General features: G+C 42.9%; 1 protein-coding gene across 2 annotated transcripts; it reads left to right on the forward strand.

Annotated features, from left to right (window-relative positions):
- Positions 1 to 1,444: 1,444 nt before the first annotated feature.
- Positions 1,445 to 12,624, forward strand: ISL1 (ISL LIM homeobox 1). 2 transcript variants are annotated; one of them, XM_048930712.1, is made up of 7 exons: positions 1,445 to 1,546; positions 1,689 to 1,797; positions 2,635 to 2,824; positions 5,775 to 6,034; positions 7,801 to 8,087; positions 9,480 to 9,647; positions 11,689 to 12,624. In XM_048930712.1, the coding sequence occupies exons 2-7, from the start codon at positions 1,770 to 1,772 to the stop codon at positions 11,803 to 11,805; spliced, it is 1,050 nt and encodes a 349-aa protein (XP_048786669.1). In that variant the 5' UTR covers positions 1,445 to 1,546; positions 1,689 to 1,769; the 3' UTR covers positions 11,806 to 12,624. The 2 variants fall into 2 exon arrangements, with proteins under 2 accessions (XP_048786669.1, XP_048786670.1); XM_048930713.1 differs by having other exon boundaries at positions 7,804 to 8,087.
- Positions 12,625 to 22,286: the final 9,662 nt, after the last annotated feature.

Raw genomic sequence — 22,286 nt, forward strand, 5'->3', positions numbered from 1 at the left:
TGGAGGGCACTTACACACTACGTTGGTGAGGGTGGCGTAGCAACCCATATGGAATAGAACACAAAAATTGGATCTAAATAAACTCAAAGAAGACGTTTAAGATGAGGGGCGGTGGATTCAGAGGGTGCCCACGCTGGGGAGCTGGTGCAGCTCGGCAAACAGACTAAAGCAAACGCAGCGGGCAGGCTGAGTGGAGCCTGCCGTCTGCGAAACACACACAAAGAAATCCTTGCCCACGGGAAAAGTTGCGTTTTGCCGGGCTGGGGAAGCGTTCAGATAACTCCTGCTGGAGCCAGCAGCCCCGCGGGGGCCGGTGCCTGCGAGGCGTGCTGCGGGCGCCACTACGCAATCAGGGGCGCGGGTACCGCACCGCACCGCGCAGAACGAATCTTTCCACACTGCCTCCAGGTGCCCCGCACCGCGCAAACGGGGGAGTTCGCGCCTTATCCCTTTCTCTCTCTCTCTCTCTCTCTCTTTTTTCTTTTTCTTTCAACAAGAATTTCAAGGGATTATTCTCCACAGAGAAAAGCAGCAGTTCTTTATTCTGTGCGAATCTTCTTTCCTGGTCAAGCTACGAAACCCTCTAAGTACGGGATGCATTTCTATTTACAGATAAAGAAAAAGAGGGAGAGAGAGAAAGAAAGAAAGAAAGAAAGGAAAGGGATCTAAAAGGGATTGGAAAACATAAATGGAACAGAGGGAGTGTTGAGGGACAATTTAATGTAAATATTTGTACCTCCTTCGATCTCATGTTTAACAGAAATACATAAAGTTTTCGTCCACGATTTTAAGAGAGAAAAAGGATGGGGGGAAACGTAAACAATCCCATCTCGTGGTGGGGCCGTGCCTGCCCCGGAGTAGCAGCGTCGCCTGCGGGAGCCCGAGAGGGGCTCCCTAATGGGAATGATAAACGCTCGGTAGGAAACAGTGGGATTAACACCACCTCCGCTTCCAGAATATACATATATACATACACACACGCGCGTTTATATGTGTGTATTGCACACATGTATATAGAGATTGGGAACATGGCTCGGCAAGCCCGAGAGGGGGAAGGGGTGGAGGAGCCGATCGGGGCCGGGAAGGAAAATGAAAGGTGTGACTGAAGATAAGCGGCAGGGATGGAGGAGAACGACAAGAAGAAAGTATAAGAGGAAATACAAATGAGGAGCGAGGAAAAGTTGCCTCCGAGAGCCCGAGCCGGGGCCGCCGCGCCGCCAGACCCTGAAATATGATAATCAGAACAGCTGCGCCGCGCCGCCCGCAACCAATGGACGCCGCGCGGGCGTGACGTCCCCGCGCATGACGTCAGGCCAATGGCGAGAGGGCTGAGTTGGAGCAGAGAAGTTTGAGTAAGAGATAAGGGCGAGGCGAGTGCCCGAGCCGCCAGCGCCCAGTCCAGCACCGCCGCGCCACCGCACCGCGCCCCGCAGCACCGCGCGGCAGGACCCCGCTGCGCAGCCGGACCCCGGCGCCGCGCCGCGCCGCGTCGCATCGCACCGCGCCCCCTTCTCGCTCTGCAGCCCTGACAGTGTCTCCCACGCTGGTGGTGTTTTGTTTTGCTTTGCTTGTTTTTTTTTTTTTGTTTTTTTTTTCCCCCCTTATTTCGAGTATCTTTTTTTTTTAATTATTATTATTATTGTTACTTCTACTTTTTTATTATTTATTTTATTTTATTTTATTTTTAGCGACAGCTCTCAAACCTACTTTGGGGTCTTAAAACGAAACCGTACACCATTTCACTGTGGACACTACACCCTCTCACAGATATGGGAGACATGGGAGACCCACCAAAAAGTAAGGCGGAATTTTTACCGTTGTTGGAATAAATATGCTGTCTATTGTAATCGTCTCAGACGGGCGAGCTGCTAGAGAGCTTAACTTCATTTGAACGGTAGAGAAGGTGCCTTTGTTGCCATGCCTGCATGCTTGCTGTGTTTTAGCCTCGTAGCCTTGTATGCTAATAGCCTAGGGTCCTGCTCTCTTTTAAAGTTTGGGGAGCAGGCGAGATTTAAATGGGCACTTCTACCAGGCAGCTTTAGATTCTCTTCCTGCTAGACTGCGGTGGGGCTGTCTGACTATCCAGCACGCGTTCTGTCTGGGGGAATTAGCATTAGACTTGCAAAAGAGAGTAAGTGACAACTGTAATGATGCTTGTTCTTGCTAGCAGCCTCGAGTCCCCTCTTCTATGGCAAAGGGCTGAATGGAAAGCGCACCAGCCACGCGTTCGACGTTTCTAATCAGAGCCGCTTAAAAAAATTAAATCTAACGTGTAGGTGCTTTCCTCGTAAGGATAGGAATCCGAACTAGAGTGCAATAAAATAAAAACAAAACAACGAGGGAGTTTGGAGTTTTGATTCTGTGCAGGGTTTTCGAAGTGGGGACCTTCACCCTTCACGTCTGCATTGTAATATATGTTCCGCCTTCTTTCTAAACGAGGCGAGGTTTTGATGGCACGCTTCAATTACCATCCAAAAGTGTAATACCGGTTGTTGTTTTTTTTAAAAAAACAAACAAACAAACAAAAAAACCCCAACTCTTCGAGTACGCCCTATAAGGGAACGACACTAAAAGTGTGTTTATCTCTGTAGGAGAGTAAACGGTTAGTCAATCATGTATTTATTTTCATTTCAGAAAAACGCCTGATTTCCCTATGTGTTGGTTGCGGCAATCAAATTCACGATCAGTATATTCTGAGGGTTTCTCCGGATTTGGAATGGCATGCGGCGTGTTTGAAGTGTGCTGAGTGTAATCAGTATTTGGACGAGACCTGTACGTGCTTTGTTAGGGATGGCAAAACCTACTGTAAAAGAGATTATATCAGGTACGCCATTTATGTTGTTTAATTCATTGGTGAGATTTTTTTTCTTAACTTTATAAATTTGAGACTCAGGGTGAGGAAAAACAGCAATATATAAGGTGAAAATGCAATTGGTGTATTTTTAACTGACTCCAGCTAAGGTAGATAGGCAAGGGGAAAAGTTCGAGTAGTCAAGTTTTTTTTATTCTACAAATTCGAATGCAGATCTCTGAACAAACAAAACCACGCTCGAAAACTGCTAAGGATTCTATCGGATTCTCTTGAGTACTTCAGCAACATATTCTGTGACTCTAACAAAGTGGGAAATCGTAGGTGATGGAGAACGTTTTCAGTAGGGCTGATGTTATGGGCAACGCGGAGCTGGTCTCTTTTTAATACAAGCTGAGAAACGCGTATTTGTGCTTTTGTAAAGGCATAATGGCATTCATAGGAAAACCGATTCAAGTATTTATATCAAGTATAAATACACGGACAAAAATAAGATTAAACAAGGCCTATTAATTAAAAAAAAAAAAAAAAAAAAAAAAAAAAAAAAAGCCCAAAAGAGAAAAGCAAAAACAAAACTGAAGTTTCCTTCAGAGTGAAAGATCTTTTTCTGAGGAGGTTAAAACCTAAACCGAAATGTTTCTTTGCTAAAATAACTGACATTTAATCTTTTTAAATATTAACCCCTTTGGTGATATCTGACTGCCTTTCCTTTCTTATCTTATCTGTACTGATGAATTAGACAGAGCAGATCAAATTGCCCATCATCTGTTCACGAACAATTGGGTATATTTAGATAATGGAACCGCTTCCTTCCTCACATTAAAATCTGGTAACTGATAAAATGTGAGAGTTGCCAATCCTGACACTATAGAGAAACCCAAAGCAGGAATTTCGAGTGTTTATTATTTGTGCTCCTGGGTCATGCTGATCTGCTTCAGTGTATTCTACCGGGTTTGAAAAACCAGAACTTTGAATGACTCTGAGGTATGGACTGTGTTTTCTTATGGAAAGTTTTGAGAACAACTATTACCTACCCTCTCAAGATATCTCTTCTAGTTTCTCGTCAACTCCTAACTGAAATAAAATGACTCAGTCCAGGACACGATTTGTAATCAGATCGTTCATACAAGCTGTGCCACCAGATTATTCTCCAAGTTTTACCAGGACGAAAAACAATTCAATGTATTATTAATAGTAATAATAATGTTTATTATTTTTTTACTTTGGAGACTTGTTAAATGTTGTCCTGTCGCTAGTTTCAAATTAAAGGAAAATGTGTGGGACTGAGAAACATCCGTTTATCTCCTGCAAGAACTAACTCAGTGGGCTAATTTAAGCAAACTAACAAACAAAAAAAAATTTACTCTTAATTTTTTGTGCAATACTTTTCATTTCCTAAAAATTTTAAAAGTAAATTATCCATTACGTGTAATTCGACTTTGAATTCAACCACGAGTCAATCTATGATTGCCAAGATGCGGGCAACCCTCCCAACTTCTGTACTTATGAATATGACACGTTTTGTGAACGCTCTGTTCTTTGTAGTTCACAGTTTGGTTATTGGGGTTTTGTTCTTCTCAAAAACTTCTAATTTGGAAATTCAGAGCTCTGAGTATAAGCCAAGTTCACATCTATAGGCAGAGCAGCTAAACATGTACCTATAAATTTACATCACAGACTATTGCTAATGAAATGCACTGGTGAGGAAATGAGTGTGGATGAATATTAGGTCAGTTTTAAGAGCAGCTTTTCTATTTCCATGGGTTACACCCACGTTTGTTTGTGTGCATTTTGTATGTCTTCATACGTTTGGGGGAAGATGCTGATTTTATATAATGCCGTAGAGGCTGGCAAAGGATTCTTGGTGGCAGCCGAGAGACTGCACCTATAAATACCGCGCTGGAATATTTTCTTTTTCCCATCTACTGATGGATGAACGGTGCTCCTCTCCTCCACGCGGGGCGAGGAACAGCCACCTCCTCCAGCCTTTAACCCTGGAGATCCAGTAGCTGCTGCGGGGGCTGCGGTGCAGAGTTGCCCTTCCACTCGTGCTGGAGGGCTTGAGAGCTGGTTCGAGGTGGAAGAAAGCAGAGGGGGAGAAGGAGCCGTGTGTGAGATAGGCTACAGAGCTGAACACAGAAAATACTTTTTGGGAGGGATCATGAGGAAAGAAGTTGCACTGCTACACATGTGAGTGTGCGTGTATACAAAGAGGTGCGTGAATATGCCTAGATCTGTTGTATAAAGTAAACCCGGTGAGAGAGGATAAGGAGAAGAGCCTCTGTCACTGGCGGAACTGCTTCCCGGAGAAGCGGCAGAAGTCGCTGCGAGAGTTCTTCGGAAAAACAAACAAACAAAAAAACACGATTCGGCAAGGCGGTCACGTTTGTGTGTGCGAAGCGGGTGTCAGCTCCGCCAGCCCCGGCTATTCTCCGGGTACCCGAGGGGGCGGTTCAGCTGCGAGCCAGGCGAGGTCAGGTCCCCGCGCCGAGCCGGGGGAAGAGGGCAGGGACGCCTCATGCAGCCTGGGCAGCGGGACTGGAGGAGGGGGCGGCACCTCCTCGGCAAGGAGAGGGGTCGAATTTTTGCTTCTTCCCTTTTTCCCACCCCCACCGCCCTTTCTTCCCCTCCCCTTGCCCATCGCTGTGTCTGGGTCCCCTCCGCCGTTTACAGCGGGGGAACCGTGCATCGGCAGCAGCCGAAACCGTTTTTATTCCTTTTCTCTTGCTGGCTTCTCTATCTCGAAGCTTGTTTAACTTTTGTGCAGCCTGTGGAGCAGCTACGAGAGGCCACGGGGCAGCACACGAACGCGAGTGAAAAACTCTCTCTCTCTCTCTCTTTTTTTTTTCTCTTTTTTTTCCCCCGTCCCTTTTCCCCCCATTCCCTCTGGCAACCCCCCTTTCCCCTATTCATGCTCACCCTCTTTCCCTCCCTTTTCCTTCTCTCTGGGCTGGGCCCTGCTCAGGTTATACGGCATCAAGTGCGCCAAGTGCAGCATCGGCTTCAGCAAGAATGACTTCGTGATGCGCGCCCGCGCCAAGGTGTACCACATCGAGTGTTTCCGCTGCGTGGCCTGCAGCCGCCAGCTCATCCCCGGCGATGAATTCGCGCTGCGGGAGGACGGTCTCTTCTGCCGGGCGGACCACGACGTGGTGGAGCGGGCCAGCCTGGGCGCCGGGGACCCCCTCAGCCCCCTGCACCCGGCCCGGCCGCTGCAGATGGCAGGTACCGCCCGCACGGCGCACAGCGGGGGACCCGCGGCCCAGGCCTGCGCACTCGCGGAGTGCCGCGGGTCCGACTGCCCGCACCTGCGCGGGTAGTGGCACTCCTGCAGGAGCACCCCCGCTCCACCGGAGGCTGGGAGTCTGAGCTGAGCGGGAGCCGGGGCAGCCCGTGCAGGGAGCGGGTCTGCGGCACGGCACAGACACCGCTCCGGCCGGTTCTGCGGCGCACAGGGAAAAGCTGCTTTAAGCGATGGTGGACGCGGGGGCAGAAAGGAGATAGACTTCATAACTACAGGCGAGCGCTTAGGCTGTAATTTAAAACTGTCAACAAGCTAATCTCCAGTAATTGCCTTTTGAAGTGACTCTGCCGTCTTGGAAAGTTTTATGTGATTTGATGAGAATTTCATCTTTAAACTCAGCACTGTCGACCCACCTTACAACTTGCACCTCTAGTTCTCGACGTCTGTACCAGACACTCAGGAACCCTTAGCTGAAGAAAAGGCAGGTCTCTTTGAGGCAAAGGAGGCTGGATAAAACAAGGTTGGCTGGCGATGTTGCTTGTCAAGTAACTGTAACACCAAAGGGTATTTCCAAACACAGCTCTGTTTAAACGGGCTCATTTTCCACTTTTTTCCCCATTATTTTTTTTCTCCAAGTGACATATCAATATCAAGGGAGAAAAAGAATATCCGTAGGTGCCCATTGTAGAATGTAAGAGAAATTGTACATGCACATTGTGTCTGCAGCTAAAATACTGCCAAGACCATATAATCTTTATTCGAATTCACTGATTTATCATCACAATCAGAGGAATTGAAAGCCGACTGTACAAAAGCAAACATTTTTGAATACTAGTAAGCCATGCTTTTAGAAAAAAAAGTTTTTATTTTCCCCTTGACTGGGTCAAATTACATATAGATAGCTACAGCTATCCAATACACATAAGAATAGCTGAATCACGCAAGTGAAAAGTACTCTTGATGTGACTTTGTACACTAGTTTTCATTTCTTGATGGTTTCCACTAGATACTTGGATTGCTCCTCTTAAATTGGAGTAGCATTTGTGGTTTTAATAATTATTCATTAAAAATTTACATAAATTCTCCAAATACATCCTCTTTCTAAGGCAGACTCTTTCTTCTGATGCATGGCTCTCGTAGGTTTTCCATCTGCAGTCATGGTGTAGTGCATCTGGTGTGTTTTGCTTTGGATCTGGAAGCAGCAAACAGACAGGAGCTGTTGCACGTTATCAAGGCCTCTGACTAAGCTGAGCTATATTCAGCACACAAGATGCAGACCCAAATCATGATTAATTTATTAATTTTCAGACCAAAAGTCTGTTTTAGTGATTTGTCAGGGTATAAATACGTAATACCTTCTCCCTCTTTTCCTAGTGCACACACGCACATGCACACACACACACGCACATACATGCACCTTTGCAAGCTTGCCCTCCCCTGTCATAGATCATACAGGTTCAAGCTTCTGTCATTAAGGGTTTTGGTAGGGGGGGGGGGGGGGGGTTTCAAATTAATTTTCTGTGGAGTCAGAGATGTCGGTCCTGTCACTCCACCAGCGCATAAAGCAGAGGAGGCTGGAGGAGCTCTGAGAGCTAACTGCCTGAGCGGCCTTTGAAAGAGGTTCATCACCCCTCCTTTCTTTCCCCCCCTTCCCTCTCTCCCCCCACTGGCTTAGATTCATAGCCTCTGCAGACTCCCTGCTTCCTACTCATGGGGATCCTGTTCCTCCCTTCCCCTTCCCTTACAGCAGAACCTATCTCTGCCAGACAGCCAGCTCTGCGGCCCCACGTCCACAAGCAGCCTGAGAAGACCACCCGAGTCCGAACTGTCCTTAATGAAAAGCAGCTTCACACCTTGAGGACCTGCTATGCTGCCAATCCCAGACCTGACGCCCTCATGAAAGAGCAACTGGTAGAAATGACTGGCCTCAGTCCGAGGGTCATCAGGGTTTGGTTTCAAAACAAGCGATGCAAGGACAAAAAAAGGAGCATTATGATGAAACAACTTCAGCAGCAGCAACCCAATGACAAAACTGTAAGTGGTTTCAGCCTCTTACTGTGCACTGTCTTACCTCCCAGCAAGAAATGCATAGGCTATGCTTCAAGGCCAGTTGGGCCCTTTTGATTTTCTGGGAGCTCCCTTAAAGCAAAATGGTAAAATGGTACCTCCTAAATATTATCTGCTTGTTCTGCTGTCAGTGCAGTTAAAACAGACAGCAGAGAGAAGCCGATATAGGCTGCTCAAGCGAACACGTCCTTTTGTGAGGCTAAGGATTTGCAGTAGATTAGATTAACTTTTCTGCTGTGTGAATTGCGACCTGCAGAGCTTATGGGATGTAAAAAGCCCTGTCTTGTGTAATATTTATACTGCAAATGCAGAGGACTCCTTGAGGGAAAATAACATACTCACCCTCCTCAATGGTTTTACACAGGAGTAGAAGGGAAATTTGATGTTTTGGGTTTTTTTTTTAAACCTTATATACTTAATGTATCTGTGTTTGTCAGTACATTTCCCATAGAAAAAGACAAATGCAAAATTTTTGGAACTACTATCATATTTCCAGGTCATTTAATATATATGTAGTTCTTGCATAGAGAGACTTCTTGTCTGTGGGCATATGCATGTGCACTGCAAACTGGAAAGAGCTGAATTCAGCATAGCAAACTGGCTGTCTCCATTTTAAGCCTATCTTTTTTTTTTTTTCCTGTCCTTACTGCTGTTAGTCCACTTGAAGAAGAGTCTGTTATTCTCCCTCTGTATATTGACCTGAGAATAACTATTAATTCATAAGGCTGCCTAGTTAAGTGGAATTTAAGGAGTTTCATTTTACCATGTTGGAATGCAATAAAACACGATGTTATTAACTCGCCTGAACAATCTATTCGTCGAGGTTTGGAGTTATTTTGTACAGTGTCTGCACCACAGGACATAATGGGAGGGCTGCGGTTTCCTCTTTTACCATTATTTTTAATCTTCTTGTTTTGTTTTATTTTTGAAAGAACATGGTACTACCTCTCTTAAGGTTTATGGTTCAGGGGATATACAAACCAGTTAAGGTCACGGAGAACAAAACCAGCCTGGATGCAAAGTAGAAAGAAAGCATGATTAACCGTTTCTTGTGCCGATGCATCAGCAGCGAAGACACTGAGTGCTTGTGTTTGAGAAGGCTTAGGGGAGCGGGGGAGGAGGACTGTGCCTTGAGAGAAATACGAGGATTAAAGGAAAAGAAAGTAAACTTCCACTGTGATAAATGCAGCAGGTAGAAATAGACTGACCTAAAGTAGAATGAAGTAAGACATTCACAGCAGATTAACAAAGCAAATACTAGTGACTGTGTAGATAAGATAGAAAGCAGTTTATTGACTCAGTGCTTATATACAATAAAGTTAACCAAGCTCATTAACATCTTTTGCTGGCTATTTGCAGAATATCCAAGGGATGACAGGAACTCCGATGGTGGCTGCTAGTCCAGAGAGACATGATGGTGGTTTACAGGCAAACCCGGTGGAAGTGCAGAGTTACCAACCGCCCTGGAAAGTACTGAGTGACTTCGCATTGCAGAGTGACATAGATCAACCTGCTTTTCAGCAACTAGTAAGTGTCTGTTCTCAGCCCCAGCAGTGCCGGGATTCGCTGAACATTCTCAGCAGGAGGGCTGCTCCTGCAGCCCTCGTTCCAGGGATGAGCAGTTCAGGCCAGCAGCGTTTCTCTGAGATTACAAGGTGGGCATTTTGGCACTCTGTAAATGTGGCAATTTGAACTGATTTTGCTGGGCTTGGTGCAAAAAAGTACAGTGCAAAAATCTTGTCCAAACGAGTGCAAGCTGGATAAGGCCGAACCCAGGTCTGAGGCTCTTTTGGCTCAGACACCACTCAAAACTGAAAGCATGTCTAACTAAACCATACCCCTGTACGGAAGGGACATTATGAAAACAATTTCCACAGTTTACTCCCCCCAATCCCTTCCCTCATTTGGGCCAATTTTGACTTTATACTATAAGTTTAAAATATATGGCTGCAACTCCAGACCAAGTCCTTGCTTTGTTCCATAAACATGATGTAATTAAAGTATCAGCTCCTTCCTTTACACATGTAAGTTTAGATATGACTTTATATTTCTCTATTCAGATATTTGCATATAATTACACATTCTTATAGCATACATTAAATGTTGTACTTCGAAAATGAAATAGTCAGTACATATTCACTTGCAAAATTCAAACAATATGAACAGCCTTAAGCCAAAACAGGCATTTTAGAATAAATTCTGTTCTTAACTCACTTCCTTATGCCTACGTCATTTGGCAGCTCAAATGGGACCATATCAACTGCAATACTTAGGCCCAAGAAGGTGAATTAAGGACAGAAGTTCAACCTTAACTCAATTTCCTGGCCTAAGTGTCTTAAAACCAGATCTTTAAAATAATAAGGTATGTTGTATATGCTTCTTCAGTGATTCAAAGCAATACTTAAAGATGAAATATTATTATATGGATCCTTTTTCTCATCTGCTGGGAATCTTTTTCATCATAAGCAATGGAGGACAACAGTTTGTAGCCACATGAACAGATGTTTGTGGAAATTTTCTGTTTAGTATCATACTGTTTTGGAAGGGCTCTATTTTTTTTTCCACCCAGTGTCAAGCTGTGGTCTGTATGCCCTCCTGGCACAATGTGCTTACTCAGGAACTACAGCACAGCAGTGGGGCTGTTTGCATCATCTTACCTCAAATAACCGTTTTCCTGATTTAATCGAGCTGTCAAACAGGCATAAGAAAAAATAGTCTCTTTTGGTTGCCTTACAGAACTGGAGGTATTAAAAACCTTTCATACAGTGAGTTTTTGTAAGGAATAGGTCTTTAAAAAAAAAAAAAAAAAAAAAAAAAGGAAGATGGATCACCCTAGTACATGCACATATATAGATAGACACACCATTTGATAGGTAGATAGATATTGATGCATAAAGTGTGTGATGCCTGATACTGAAAATAATTAAAATAAAAGATAGTGGATGCAACATATCAACCACTCAAGGCAGGTCTGTAATCTGGAAAGGGCCCTGATCACAGGATCGGCCAGCTAAATAGGTGCGAAAGAAATGCATTTGGATTAGCAAAGCTCCACCCTTTACTTCAGGCCTTTTCCCAGCACTGCCCCTAAACCAACAGGAGCTGCGGGGCACATTAGGATGGAGAAGTGTGACCTTTTTTATCAACAGGACTCTTGTTAAAAAGAGATATCACCACTCCCAATTGTGAATGAAAGAGAATGGCTTATTTCAAATGCCTTCTGCTCTTCGCTGCTTCTTGCAGGTTTATTTTAGTATATGCATAAAGAGGGAAAAGAGTAACCTTACAGTTTTGTGTCAAAAAGCACATGCACTCTTAAATAATTGACTAGAACATCCTGTTGGGATTGCCACTCTTGCAAGACACGGAAGAAGGCCTGGCAAATAAGGTTGTTTATTTACTTGTGGATTTTATTTTTCAGTCTTCTTAAACTTTCTTTTTTTGATTGTTATAATTGTAAATATATATATATATATTTTTCTTATTTCTTCTTCTTTTTTCTCCCCTTCCCCCTACCCCCTCCTCCTTTTTTTTTTTTTTTTTTTTTTTTTTTTTTTTTTTTTGGCAGGTTAATTTTTCAGAAGGAGGACCTGGTTCCAATTCTACTGGAAGTGAAGTGGCATCAATGTCCTCTCAGCTCCCAGATACGCCCAACAGCATGGTAGCCAGTCCTATTGAGGCATGAGGAAAATTCATCCAGAGTTCTGATGTTGTTGTTTCTGCCCTTACCCTCAGCCCTGTTGGAGAGAGTGGGAAAGCGATCATGTTTGGACTCCGAAATTTAGGTGGGAAAAGTATTTAATGGCCCTTTAATGAACCTGGCAAGGAACCGCTCCATGAAACAAACGGAGTCATGTTTGAAAAGAGAAGGTAATATGGTAGCAACACTGTGAAGACAATCATGGGATCTTACTAGAATAATGCTAAAACAAACAAAAAACCACCATGCTTCTCAATGATCTTGACGAGGATCGAAAAGACATTTTCAAAATATAGGGGATATGTACTCATGAATCTTTAAAAAAAAAAAAATTACATTTGACTGCACATCTTAGAGAGAAACCAAGATAGAGGGACTTTCTCCTAACCCGAATGGTGCTGTTTCTATATTGGTCATTGCCTTGCCAAAAGGAGCTCCGGTAGGTTTTCCATCATCAAGAAAGAGACGATTTAGCCCCGCGTTGTTGAAAGATTCATTGCAGGAAGGTGGAGCTGCATTGGTTTGCAATGTTGTTTTTAGTTGACTCTTAACAAGGGGTTGTTTCCTGGGTCTCTTATAGCATGTACTGTAGCGGGGTTTTGGTTTGTGTTTGGTTGAGATCCACCCTCTATCAAGTCTGAAGTAATTAATAAATAGGTTTTTGAATTACTCTTTAAAAACCATTTATAAAAGCATTGCAACAAGGTATACCTCTATTTTGCCACAAAGCGTCTCGGGATTGTGTTTGAAATGTGTCTGTCCAAGAACCTTCCCCTCCCCCAAAGATGTGTATAGTCATTGGTTAAAAACAACTGTTTTCTCTCTTTCTTTTTCTCTCTGTCTCTCTCTCTCTTTCTCTCAATAAAGAGAAAAAAAAAAGTAAAAAAAAAAAAAAAAAAAGTAAAAAGAAAAAGGAAAAAAACACCACCCTTTTTGTTTGCTCTTGCATTGCAAAATTATAAAGTAATTTATTATTTATTATTGGAAGACTTGCCACTTTTCATGTCATTTGACTCTATTTTTTTGTTTGCTGAAGTAAAAAAAAAAAAAAAAAAAAAAGAAAGAAAAAAGAAAAAAAAAAGAAAAGATTGTACCGTGGTCTTTGAATTATATGTCTTATTCTATGTGGTTTTTGTCTTTTTTTCCTTAAATATTATGTGAAATAAAGGCGCCATATGTAGAATTATTATATCTTCAGGACTATTTCACTAAATAAGCGTTTGGAATAGAGAAAATAATAATAGTAATAATAATAATAATAATAAATAATGAACAAAGTTCCCTCTTTTAAATATTTACAAATTAGCAGCTAAAATACCTGAAATAAAATATTGCATGCAAAGCAGGTCGTTAGTGAAAACAAGGAGTGTGATATTTTATTGCAAGTATTAACGACCAGCTTGTAAATTTCCGTTTCAACAGCTATATCAGGGCTAGTTGGATGCCTTAGCTTTCAATTGATAACATTAGAAACTCTCTTGTTCCCTTCCCTCCCCCTTATCCTTTGCCCTTAAAAGTGGTATTACTCTAGGCATGGTCTGACATAACTTTAAGACATCGAAAGAACTGAGAGCTCAGGCTTTTTGCTGAGTTCCACTATTTTTTAAAAAATATTAAAAAGTAAGTGCTGTATACCAAAGCCTCGTTGTTGAGATTGTTGAAGTGACCTGTATTTTAAGTAAGCTCCTGATAAAAGGGATGCTTTTTGCTTAACGAGTCAAGTATGACCATTATTTATCAGTGTCTGCTGTCAAAACGCTTGAAAAAATGCTGCAGAAGAAATAGGATTCGGGGATATTGCTATGAAATTGCACGATCGGTGTTCCTTCTTCTCTGTCGACTTCCCTCTCTTCACTCCCTCTTTTCTTCCTTTTTTAATTTGTGGGGGAGAGGGTGGTGAAGGCTAAAAAAGTGGGCGAGTGCTTGGGGAAAAGTGAAAAAGAAGAAGCAAAAAAATAACAAAACATTGGAAAGGGTTGTTTTTGCTCGAATCCAAGTGTTTCCTAGTGCTCCCAGCCAGCACAAGACAATGACTCGCCCTAAAAAATCCTTAACAACTGGAATATTCAGAGATATTTAGGCTGACAAGGACAAGTTGGTTTGCATGATAGTTACTCCAAAGCCTGATGTTTTCTTAACATATCCTTTTTCTTCCCTCCTCCCCATTTCAGCTCTCCCTGAGCAAGCTCAGCTATAGAGACAAACCATTTCGACAGTAGAAATAATAATAATAATAATAATAATAATAATTATAATAAAGGTTAAAAGCCTAATACAAGGATTTCAATCATCCTGATTAGAAACTGGATTCATTTTGTATGCTCAAGTGTAATACATTTTTGAGTACTTGATAAATATTTAAATAAATATGAAATCTACCTTAAACTGTGTGATCAGTAACCCTTGTGTTTTCATACAGTATTAGAGGCTTGCTACGAGACTTCGAGGGGTGGGAGGGAGAAAGGGTGCAATATCTGCACAGTGGTCCAATGTGTAAACTCTCTGATTTGCTTGTACTGACTGGGGGGTATATGGGCGCCAGGTCTCCAAATGAGGGTGCAGGGGTGTGCAGTTGGCTCTGCAGTCAGGGCAAAACTGGGGCCTTCGCGTTAGTCTGGCGGCTGACACGTAGGTGAGAAGTGCAGCCACTCGGCGAGGGTTCTGCGGGCGAGGAACCTGAGCGGGGGGCATTGCTGAGACCCCCGGGCAGAACTCCGGAGACAGTGAAGGTCTATCGCCCGAGAGCCGCGCTGCGGTTCAGCTCCAGTTGCTGCTTGCGCGGGGGCCGACCCTGCGGCCAAGATAAGCGTCCCGCCGGGAGGCTTTGGTTTTAGCTGCCGGGAGAGACCTGCTGCTCGAAGCGCACAAGGCCGGGTGGGCCCGGGGAGCTGCAGCCGCACCCCGGCTCCAGCTGTGCCGTGGATGGGAGCCCCGTTCGGGACTCCGGTCTGCACCTCACGGAGCGCCGTCTCCCCGAGCCTCGCACGGGAGCTGCGGCCGCTCTGCCTTGCGGAGCGCGAGTCCCCGCTTCGAGGCGTCCTGCTGCTCGGCCCTGAGGCCCCGGGGGCACGGCAAAGTCGGTCCCAAGAGGTTCACTAAAACAGCCCTCGTCTCATTTTAAGACTCGACACATTTTAAGACTTCTGTGCTCGCGTGTATTCTTTGATGGTCTTTAGTTTGCTTTTCTGCTTCGTATGTCTGTGGTTTATCCTTCCTCCCCAGAAAACTTCTGAGTTTTATCTGCTGTGGAACTTTTGAGTCGTTCCCTCTAGTGCCTTCAGGAGAACACTCTTCCTGAACTCGAGCAGCAGTTTTTGTGCAAGAGAGAGAAAACATCTTTCCGACATGGAGAGGCTAACTCCAACGGTTTATTTTTGCTGCAGCCCTTCTCAATAAAGGCAAATAAGGTCTGCTAAAATTTACTATTATTTCTCTACATTGTTAAAACACACTGGGGACAGTACTGAAACTCTTTTCATTTCGATATTTGTGCCAGGTTAATCAGCATCCAGCGTCCCCCGGCGAAAGCAGGAGTGAGACACTGACGCCAGAGGTGTGAATTCCAGCGCTGAAATCAGTTGAACATCTCAGCGGTAAGTGCTTGCCTTCATATACATACATATGTGTAAATAGATATTGATAAATCCACGCTGGGTCACCCAAAAGCAGGTCGTGGGGAGGGAAAATCCGGCTCCGGGAGGGTTCGCCTGTGCCGCTGCCGCCTGCCGCAGCCCTGGATTCGGGGGTTCCGGCACCGCGCGGGCTGCACGGGCACGGCTCATGCTCTTCTGTCTGCTCGCCCGAAGCGCCGGCAGCGTTTTACGGTGCGAGGTGCCGCTTTGGGCGCTTCAGCAGAGCTGTAAGTAGTTAATAAAGGGGCTGGGAAGAGATCCTGTTTACTGATTGTTGCTGATTGTTGTTTTCTTGATAACAGACCAAGCCACTGAATGACTGTTTGAGCTCAGGCGCCACAAACATAAACTTAACAGCTCCCAGTGTGCCGGCCTTGCTGCAGGATCACTCCTCACCTCCCGGGACTTGTGAAGTGCAGGCGGAGAAGGCAGCTCCCGAGGAGGCGGCGGGGAGGCAGGCTCCGGGGGGGGGGGGGGGGGGGGGGGGGAGGCCGTGGTCTGTGACCGAGCTTTCTGTATGGTATCGTATCTGCTGTCGTTATCCAGGGAAAGGGGTGCAAAACTAATCGGTGCTTTTTCCCGAGGCTCCCGTCCATGCTGGGGGTTGAGGCAAGGTCCGTGCGCCGCTCTTCGCAGCACTGGAACGGGGGAAAGGCAGCTTTTGCTTCGAAATGCTGTTTCATAGTACAGATTTTTCTTTCTTGCAGCTCACCCCACACTAACCGCTCCAGGGTGCCGGGGACGGAAAGCGAGGGAGGCGGGGGGTGTTATGCAGCATCACCGCACCCGGCCTGGTCCCAGCAACGGGGCAGCCTTTCCGCTGGGTTACCTGTGGCTCCGGATTGCTCCGGCGTCGTCGTCGGTGAGATGTGGGAAGAAGGAAGGAGAAAGGTTGCGAAAAAGGATTTTTGCTGAAGTTTTTTGTTTGTTTGTTTGTTTGTTTTAATTGCTTTTGTTTGTTTGTTTGTTTTTCTCCTGTTACACAAAATAGGACAAGGTATTCTTGTGGGAGAGAGAGAAGGCGGAGAAGTTTTCCAGAAATAAGTGACACGGAGCAAAGCAGAGCTCTACTCCTATCTTAAGGCGGCAATGGGAAGAGGAAAATAGGGTGTTACTGTGGCTTTTCTTTGGGAGGGCTGTTCGGGTCGGTAGATCTCCAAGGCTAATCCAAACAACCCGTTTGACTTGTGAGGTCCGGAGTCTAGACAGAGCTGGTGGCTCGGCGGCTCCTTATCTGGTTTTGGAATCAGCCGAAAGAGACTTTTCTTAATGTCCACAGCAGCACTGGGTTCTGCGGGGGCCGGGTAGCCACCGCACCTCGCAGACAGGACAACAAATACACCCACCACCTGGAGGCTTTATAGCCCGCTTTGTTGTTCCCGATCTCTGTCTCGCCCCTGCCCTCGGCCGACGGGCAGGGGTAAGTCCCGCGGGCTGCTTAATACGGCATAGACGTGGTGCTCGCCCTGTCGCCCCTCGGCACTGAAAGGCCACCTCCACAGCAGGATGGGACAGTGGGCACTCGACTCCTGATGGATTTCTAAGCTCTTTCTCTCTTTCTCTCTCTTTCTCTCTCTCTTTCTCTCTTTCTCTCTTTCTTTCTTTCTTCCTTTCTTTCTTCCTTTCTTCCTTTCTTCCTTTCTTCCTTTCTTCCTTTCTTCCTTTCTTCCTTTCTTCCTTTCTTCCTTTCTTCCTTTCTTCCTTTCTTTCTTTCTTTCTTTCTTTCTTTCTTTCTTTCTTTCTTTTCTTTCTTTCTTTCTTTCTTTCTTCTCTTTTCTTTCTTTCTTTCTTCCTTTCTTCCTTTCTTCCTTTCTTCCTTTCTTCCTTTCTTCCTTTCTTCCTTTCTTCCTTTCTTCCTTTCTTCCTTTCTTTCCTTTCTTTCCTTTCTTTCCTTTCTTTCCTTTCTTTCCTTTCTTTCCTTTCTTTCCTTCCTTTCCTTCCTTTCCTTCCTTTCCTTTCTTCCTTTCCTTTCTTCCTTTCCTTTCTTCCTTTCCTTTCTTCCTTTCTTCCTTTCCTTTCTTCCTTTCTTCCTTTCTTTCTTCCTTCCTTTCTTTCTTCCTTCCTTTCTTTCTTTCTTTCTTTCTTTCTTTCTTTCTTTCTTTCTTTCTTTCTTTCTTTCTTTCTTTCTTTCTTTCTTTCTTTCTTCTTTCTTTCTTCTTTCTTCCTTTCTTCCTTTCTTCCTTTCTTCCTTTCTTCCTTTCTTCCTTTCTTCCTTTCTTCCTTTCTTCCTTTCTTCCTTTCTTCCTTTCTTCCTTTCTTCCTTTCTTCCTTTCTTCCTTTCTTCCTTTCTTCCTTTCTTCCTTTCTTCCTTTCTTCCTTTCTTTCTTCCTTTCTTCCTTTCTTCCTTTCTTCCTTTCTTCCTTTCTTCCTTTCTTCCTTTCTTCCTTTCTTCCTTTCTTCCTTTCTTCCTTTCTTTCTTTCTTTCTTTCTTTCTTTCTTTCTTTCTTTTTCTTCTTTCTTTCTTTCTTTTCTTTCTTTCTTTCTTTCTTTCTTTCTTTCTTTCTCTTCTTTCTTTCTTTCTTTCTTTCTTTCTTTTCTTTCTTTCTTTCTTTCTTTCTTTCTTTCTCCCCTTTCCCTTTATGTATGACACTACTTTTACTATTATTATTTTTTTTTTCCAATTGGAGTTTTGCAGACAATGGAAAACAAAACAAAACAAACCCCCAAAAAACAAAAACACAAACAAAAAAACCCCAAACCAACAACTATCCAAACTCACCAGTGTTCACCAACACTGGAGACTGATGGAAGCAAATCAATCAAGAGAGAGGAAGTCTGTTAAGATATAATATCTTCTTTGGAGGTAGAAAATTGCCCTCTATATTAGTTCCTTTGTGCTGGGTTTGTGGACACTGAGTAATAAAGCATGTTAAATGGAGTTCAGATCAATAAAAGCATTTAGCTCAGTAGCAAGCAGTATTTTGGAAAGTGGGGAGAAAGGTGCATCTTTTCATTGGACATCCCTTATCCTATTTATTCATTTGTTTTCTTAGTGCCTCCAAATCTTGTGTCATATTGGGTGGGTGCCTGCTATATTTCCAGGTTTCTGAGCTTTGCTCAAGCCCATCTACCATCTCTGCTGTTTGTCTACCATAACACAAGACAATTTGCTGCAAATGCATGTGATTCCTCTCCAAAACCCGTGCTGTTTCTCAGTGTAGTTGAGTTCAGGGCCATGATACTCCATTTTGGAAGAAAGCAAGCTGATTACTGTAACTATGATGTACAGATATGCTATTTGCAGCAGATATTGTAATTGAGTCTGCTAATGTGGAATTATGAAATTTGCCACTGGGTAGGACTCTTTCTCTCTGCAATTTAGAAGGTTTGTGGTTTGTGGATAAGTGCTGTTTTCTAGATTTACCAGTTGTAAATGTCCTTGTGTACAGAGGAAATTATATGGCAAAGCTTTTGTAATAATTTTCCATCAGATACAATTAAAGCATTTTAAACTCTCAATAACTCAAGGAATTTGGGACCAACAGAGCATCATTTTCCTAGCAAAGGAATCTTAACCATGATCCCGGTACTTCTCTCTCTCTCTCTCTTTTTTTTTTCTTTCTCATGGGTAAAACTTAGTGTTTATTTTTATCTGTCACAAATACAAAGTGTTGTTTGAAATGTGTTAAATTTAGCAGGTATATAGAGATAATACTGACGTGTCACTGTGCATGATAAAGTAAAATATAGTGGGAATTAACTTGAAAAGTTTATGAAAGTTTTAACTACAGCCCATAAATTAACTTTTCTTTCTTTTTTTTTCTTTTTTTCTTTTTTTTTTTAACAAAGATATGATGATATATAGGAGATCTTACAATATATATAACACTTTCAAAATACCCCAGTATTAGGAGCCCAAACATTTTTTACCCCAGATTGAAGATGCAAAGTGAGGTCCCAACTCCTGCTTGCTTACTGCAAGAATCTTGGAGCAATTTTTACAACTCTGGTGATTCAGGAATCGCAGGGGCAAACTTTAAAGGTTACAGAAAGCCTTTTGTGAAGGTAGTGGAAGATTTGCTGCTAATATCTCATGAAGCAGGAATGCATATCACCGAAGGGTTGAGCCCAATGTTCTCTAAGTTAGTGGGAAAGATCCTCTGGCATGTGAGTATAGAATCAGTGCAGTGGTGCTATTTTGTAGTACCCAGTGTGGATTTATCAGTTTAGTAATTTCCATTGCTTTATTAATATTTGACTTTAAATGGCTGCATTTTTTTTTTATAGTACTAAAAAACCCAACAATAATAATCACAATACTCTACTGCTTGGTAGAGTAATTAGAAATATAAGCCAATAGCACATCTGTATGTACAGACTATTTTAAAATAAAACCACTTCCCAACTCACTTGTAGTCTCTAAAGAGAAATTTCATATCTTGTAATTTTTAGGGCAGGCGCAATATACAAATTACTTGCACAACATTTTACAGAAGAGCAATCTTAGAAAAAAAATGAACAGAATTAACCCTGCACCATTTTGCAATCCTAATTTACTTGCATTTTGTCTTCATGATATGAAGCAAGGGGAAATTTTACAGGATTTGTGTCCATTAGCATGGCTGGAATTTAGAACTGAATGACCTCAGGTTTCACATATGGCTCAGTCAGTGGGATTTCAGGTGTGCTAAAGATGCAGGATCTTGTTTAATGAAAATGAATGTAGTAAATCAATGTATTTACATGATTCAGATACTTTTTTTTTTTTTTTTTCTTCCTGTAGCAAGAATTTCATGATGCAGCACTTGAAGGACCAGAGATTTCTTAGCCATTCAAGTAATGTTATTTGCCACTGGAAACTACAGGTAGTTTTGATAATGAAATCAGAACAAACAAAACTGACCACTTAGTGGCCAGAGACCTCAAATAATTTTGTCACTTTAAGTGTATTAGTCCATCATTTATTAGAAACGTTGGTGTGTCTTAATAGTTGCTGTAACTGTGAGGCAAAGAAAACAAAACCCAAATCTGGTGTTTGTGCAAGACAGTATATTCAAGATAGATGTGTCTTCATAGATTTTATTAAAAGCCAGGTTTCTAAATCACTGTTTTTGTTGTTCACTGCTTTTCTAATATGGAATAAAGAAAGGCAGATAGTACTCCATACATCAAGGTGATTGTTAAGTTTGTCATTTTCTTTGTGAATATTTTGTTTATAAAAAGATATTAGTTTCTGAATGTCAGGGACTTTTTGTAGGGGTGTCTACAACTGTTCCATGATTGTGCAGCGCCCAATACAAAGGGTCAGGCTTCTCTCAGATTCTTAGAGCTCTGCTGTAACCTGGTCAATAAAAGTAAGTAAAAGACCGTGGTAATACATGGCAATATAACCACACTCTAATAAATGGCCATGTAAAGCCTCGTTTCTTTTATATGCTTAATTCCAACAACAACTACAAAAAATTCTAATCTTTCAATAGTGCAGTTATTCCTGTTTCTATGGCAAAAATGTTGTTAACTTTCACAGGAGAATTTGGTGTCTTCATTCAGTATGCCTCAAAGAAAAAGTGGGAATTAAGAATGAAATTGCATGTCAAGCAGCAGAATTACACTTAGCAGTACAAGTTTTATGCTGCAAGCATCAAATCTGGAAGGAAAAAACACTGAAAGTCCTGTAACGCAGGATCAAAAGTTTGGCTGGGTCTTACAGTCAGGAAAACAACATTCTTTAATTCTTTAGAGGTTTATCTTCCTTCAACTATTTAGAAAGAGAAATTTATATATTTCTGAAAATATTTTAAATTTTGGAATACATTTGAATACATCGTTGGACAAAATACAGTAAATGTGGATTAAGAAAAGGAAGGCAAAAAATATGGCCAGTTAACAATCAGTTAAAAATTACAAGCTATTGCATCCAATTTTTAATCATGTTTTTCTGTCAGGTGGTGTTCAACTGAATTGTCCTTCAGGTCATGGTTTTTTTTTTATTTTTTTATTTTTATTTTTTTTTAAATGCTTTTTTTTTTTTTTTTAATATTGTAAGGAATAAGTTACATTTTGTGATAAAAGCGAATGGAGTCAGGTGGAGATACATGCTTTCATGCCTTTCTGAATGTGGGCCTAAAAGGAACGAATAATTAGTGTTCCCATGCAAAATTTAGGTCAGTGAAACTCCCAGGGGCTGTGGCATGGTAAATGTAATTGTGAGGGCAATATGCATGAGTGAAAGGAAGGATGGAGGAGGATTATCTACCTTTGACATGACACAGAGCCTGTGACACCCTGATAACGCTCTCTTGAGCTGCAGCCATGGCTTCATTGCCCAGCCCATTCTTTTGCTTTTTCAGCTCACTGCTCGAAAGGGGCAGCAACGTTTCTGCTGGAGAAGGGTGGATTGATTTGCCCTGGGCTCAGCTGAAATGGTTAAACAAGCACTAACTCCTAGCACAAATCTTGAAAAGAATTGTAGGAGAGTAGTTCCCTAAGCATGAAGCTGCTTCAGTTTGACATCTGTACAGGAAGAGGCACTGACCATGAGGAGATTCGATCTCTCAATGATGGATAGAGATCAGGCGTCTCTGATGAACTTCCTCATGTTTTGCTAAAAGTACTATTGGCAATTGTCTGCAGAGCTTGCAGGAAGACTCAGGCTTATGATTCAGCGTAGGCTTTTTCCCTCTCTGTGAAAGCCCCTCCAGAGCAGGGGGGCTGGGGATGGCAGCAGGCCAGTGGGGTGTGGCAGGGCTGAGTTGTGCCTGTTCTCAGGAGGTGGGCAATCTTAATGCATGGCTGTTCTTCCTCCCCCTGCATCATACAGGCTGCATTCATCACTTGGAATCCTCCAGGTGTGGAAAAGTCCTGAATGACTTCTTACCTTGAGTTCTCACTCTC

Source organism: Lagopus muta, chromosome Z, assembly GCF_023343835.1.
Source record: "Lagopus muta isolate bLagMut1 chromosome Z, bLagMut1 primary, whole genome shotgun sequence".
Classification (NCBI taxonomy): domain Eukaryota; kingdom Metazoa; phylum Chordata; class Aves; order Galliformes; family Phasianidae; genus Lagopus; species Lagopus muta.